Source organism: Volvox carteri (genome assembly GCF_000143455.1).
Source record: "Volvox carteri f. nagariensis unplaced genomic scaffold VOLCAscaffold_372, whole genome shotgun sequence".
Taxonomy (NCBI): Eukaryota; Viridiplantae; Chlorophyta; class Chlorophyceae; order Chlamydomonadales; family Volvocaceae; genus Volvox; species Volvox carteri.
The window spans coordinates 7,910-9,006 of NW_003307901.1; the positions used below are offsets into that span (position 1 = coordinate 7,910).

The 1,097-nt window shown below is 50.3% G+C and overlaps 1 protein-coding gene across 1 annotated transcript in view; it reads right to left on the reverse strand.

The window, feature by feature from the left end:
• VOLCADRAFT_108682 (uncharacterized protein) overlaps positions 1-532 on the reverse strand; it is a gene marked incomplete at both ends in the record, with an annotated part of 3,552 nt that extends 3,020 nt beyond the window's left edge. Inside the window, 2 exons of the mRNA XM_002959565.1 lie at positions 109-243; positions 334-532. Coding sequence (XP_002959611.1) covers positions 109-243; positions 334-532 — 334 coding nt within the window. The remainder of the gene's footprint in view (positions 1-108; positions 244-333) is intronic.
• Between the last annotated feature and the right edge of the window lie 565 nt (positions 533-1,097).

Sequence of the window (1,097 nt, forward strand, 5' to 3'; positions counted from 1 at the left end):
ACTCCATATGTGTTATGGTGTTTATTTCTTGGGTGTAGATGTATACCGCGCGCAATCTCGTAGACGGCATCGGATATATCACGTGAACCTCAACATTGCAAAGCGCACCTGACTTTCCAGTCCAACGGACCTCCAGGCCCGGATAGGGCGAAAGTGGATTCGTCGCATCAATCAAAACCTTGCCCTTGATATCAGCACCAAGGTCTGACGCAATGGCCTTGATTCCGGCATCGCTGTGCGCGCCTGCGCAAGTATCCGCGCAAAAAGATGTATGTAAAAAACGCTTTTTTTCATGCACAAAGCACTATAGAGCCATATAGAATCGGGTCAGACCTGGAACTGCGAGTACCACCACGTCGCTGCTTTTTACAGCTTCCGGAACAGTAAGCACTGAAACGTTTTCTAGTCCTGCCAAGTCGGCATACTTTGCGACATTTCTGACGCCGAATAGAACCGAGTGCTTCTTTGCTATGGCCTTGCCTAGCGTCTGCCCGACACTGCCAGCACCGATTATTCCGACTTTCAAAGTCATCCTTGTGTCATTACTGTGATAAAACAACAGGCGGTCATGACGATGCAACTCTTTAGTGGTGCGCCATTCGAATACTTTTAACATAAGGCCCGTGGCCTGGACCTTCGCTGAACGATGGCCGGTTGCCTTGTGGGCAGCGTCCAAGGGCCATTGCAAGCGTCAACGTCATTACATGTTCCGCACAAATGCGGGAAGCGTCTGGCAAAGCCGAGGGCCCATGGATGGTCCAAAGCCATGAATGTGGCGACGATGAGTCCTCTCCCGCCCGCTTGGCCTCGGTGCGCCAGAGCGCGATCTCCCAAAATCTAGCTATATGGGCCCTTCCGACGTAAGGTTATGCCGTAATAGTACCACCACTATGGAACGTTTTGCTTTCGCTCTTGGTTATGAAAGCGAGATGACCATGGCCCAGTCGCGTTCGGCAAGGCAACTACAACATCCGCCTGTTAACAATCTCAAAGGCATTAGGATATTGAAAGTAGAGGCAGGTTGGCTGTTGAACTCCACTAGGCTTGAAACTTCTCACTTAGGTTCTCTCGTAGTCTACAAAACTGTGCAAAAAATG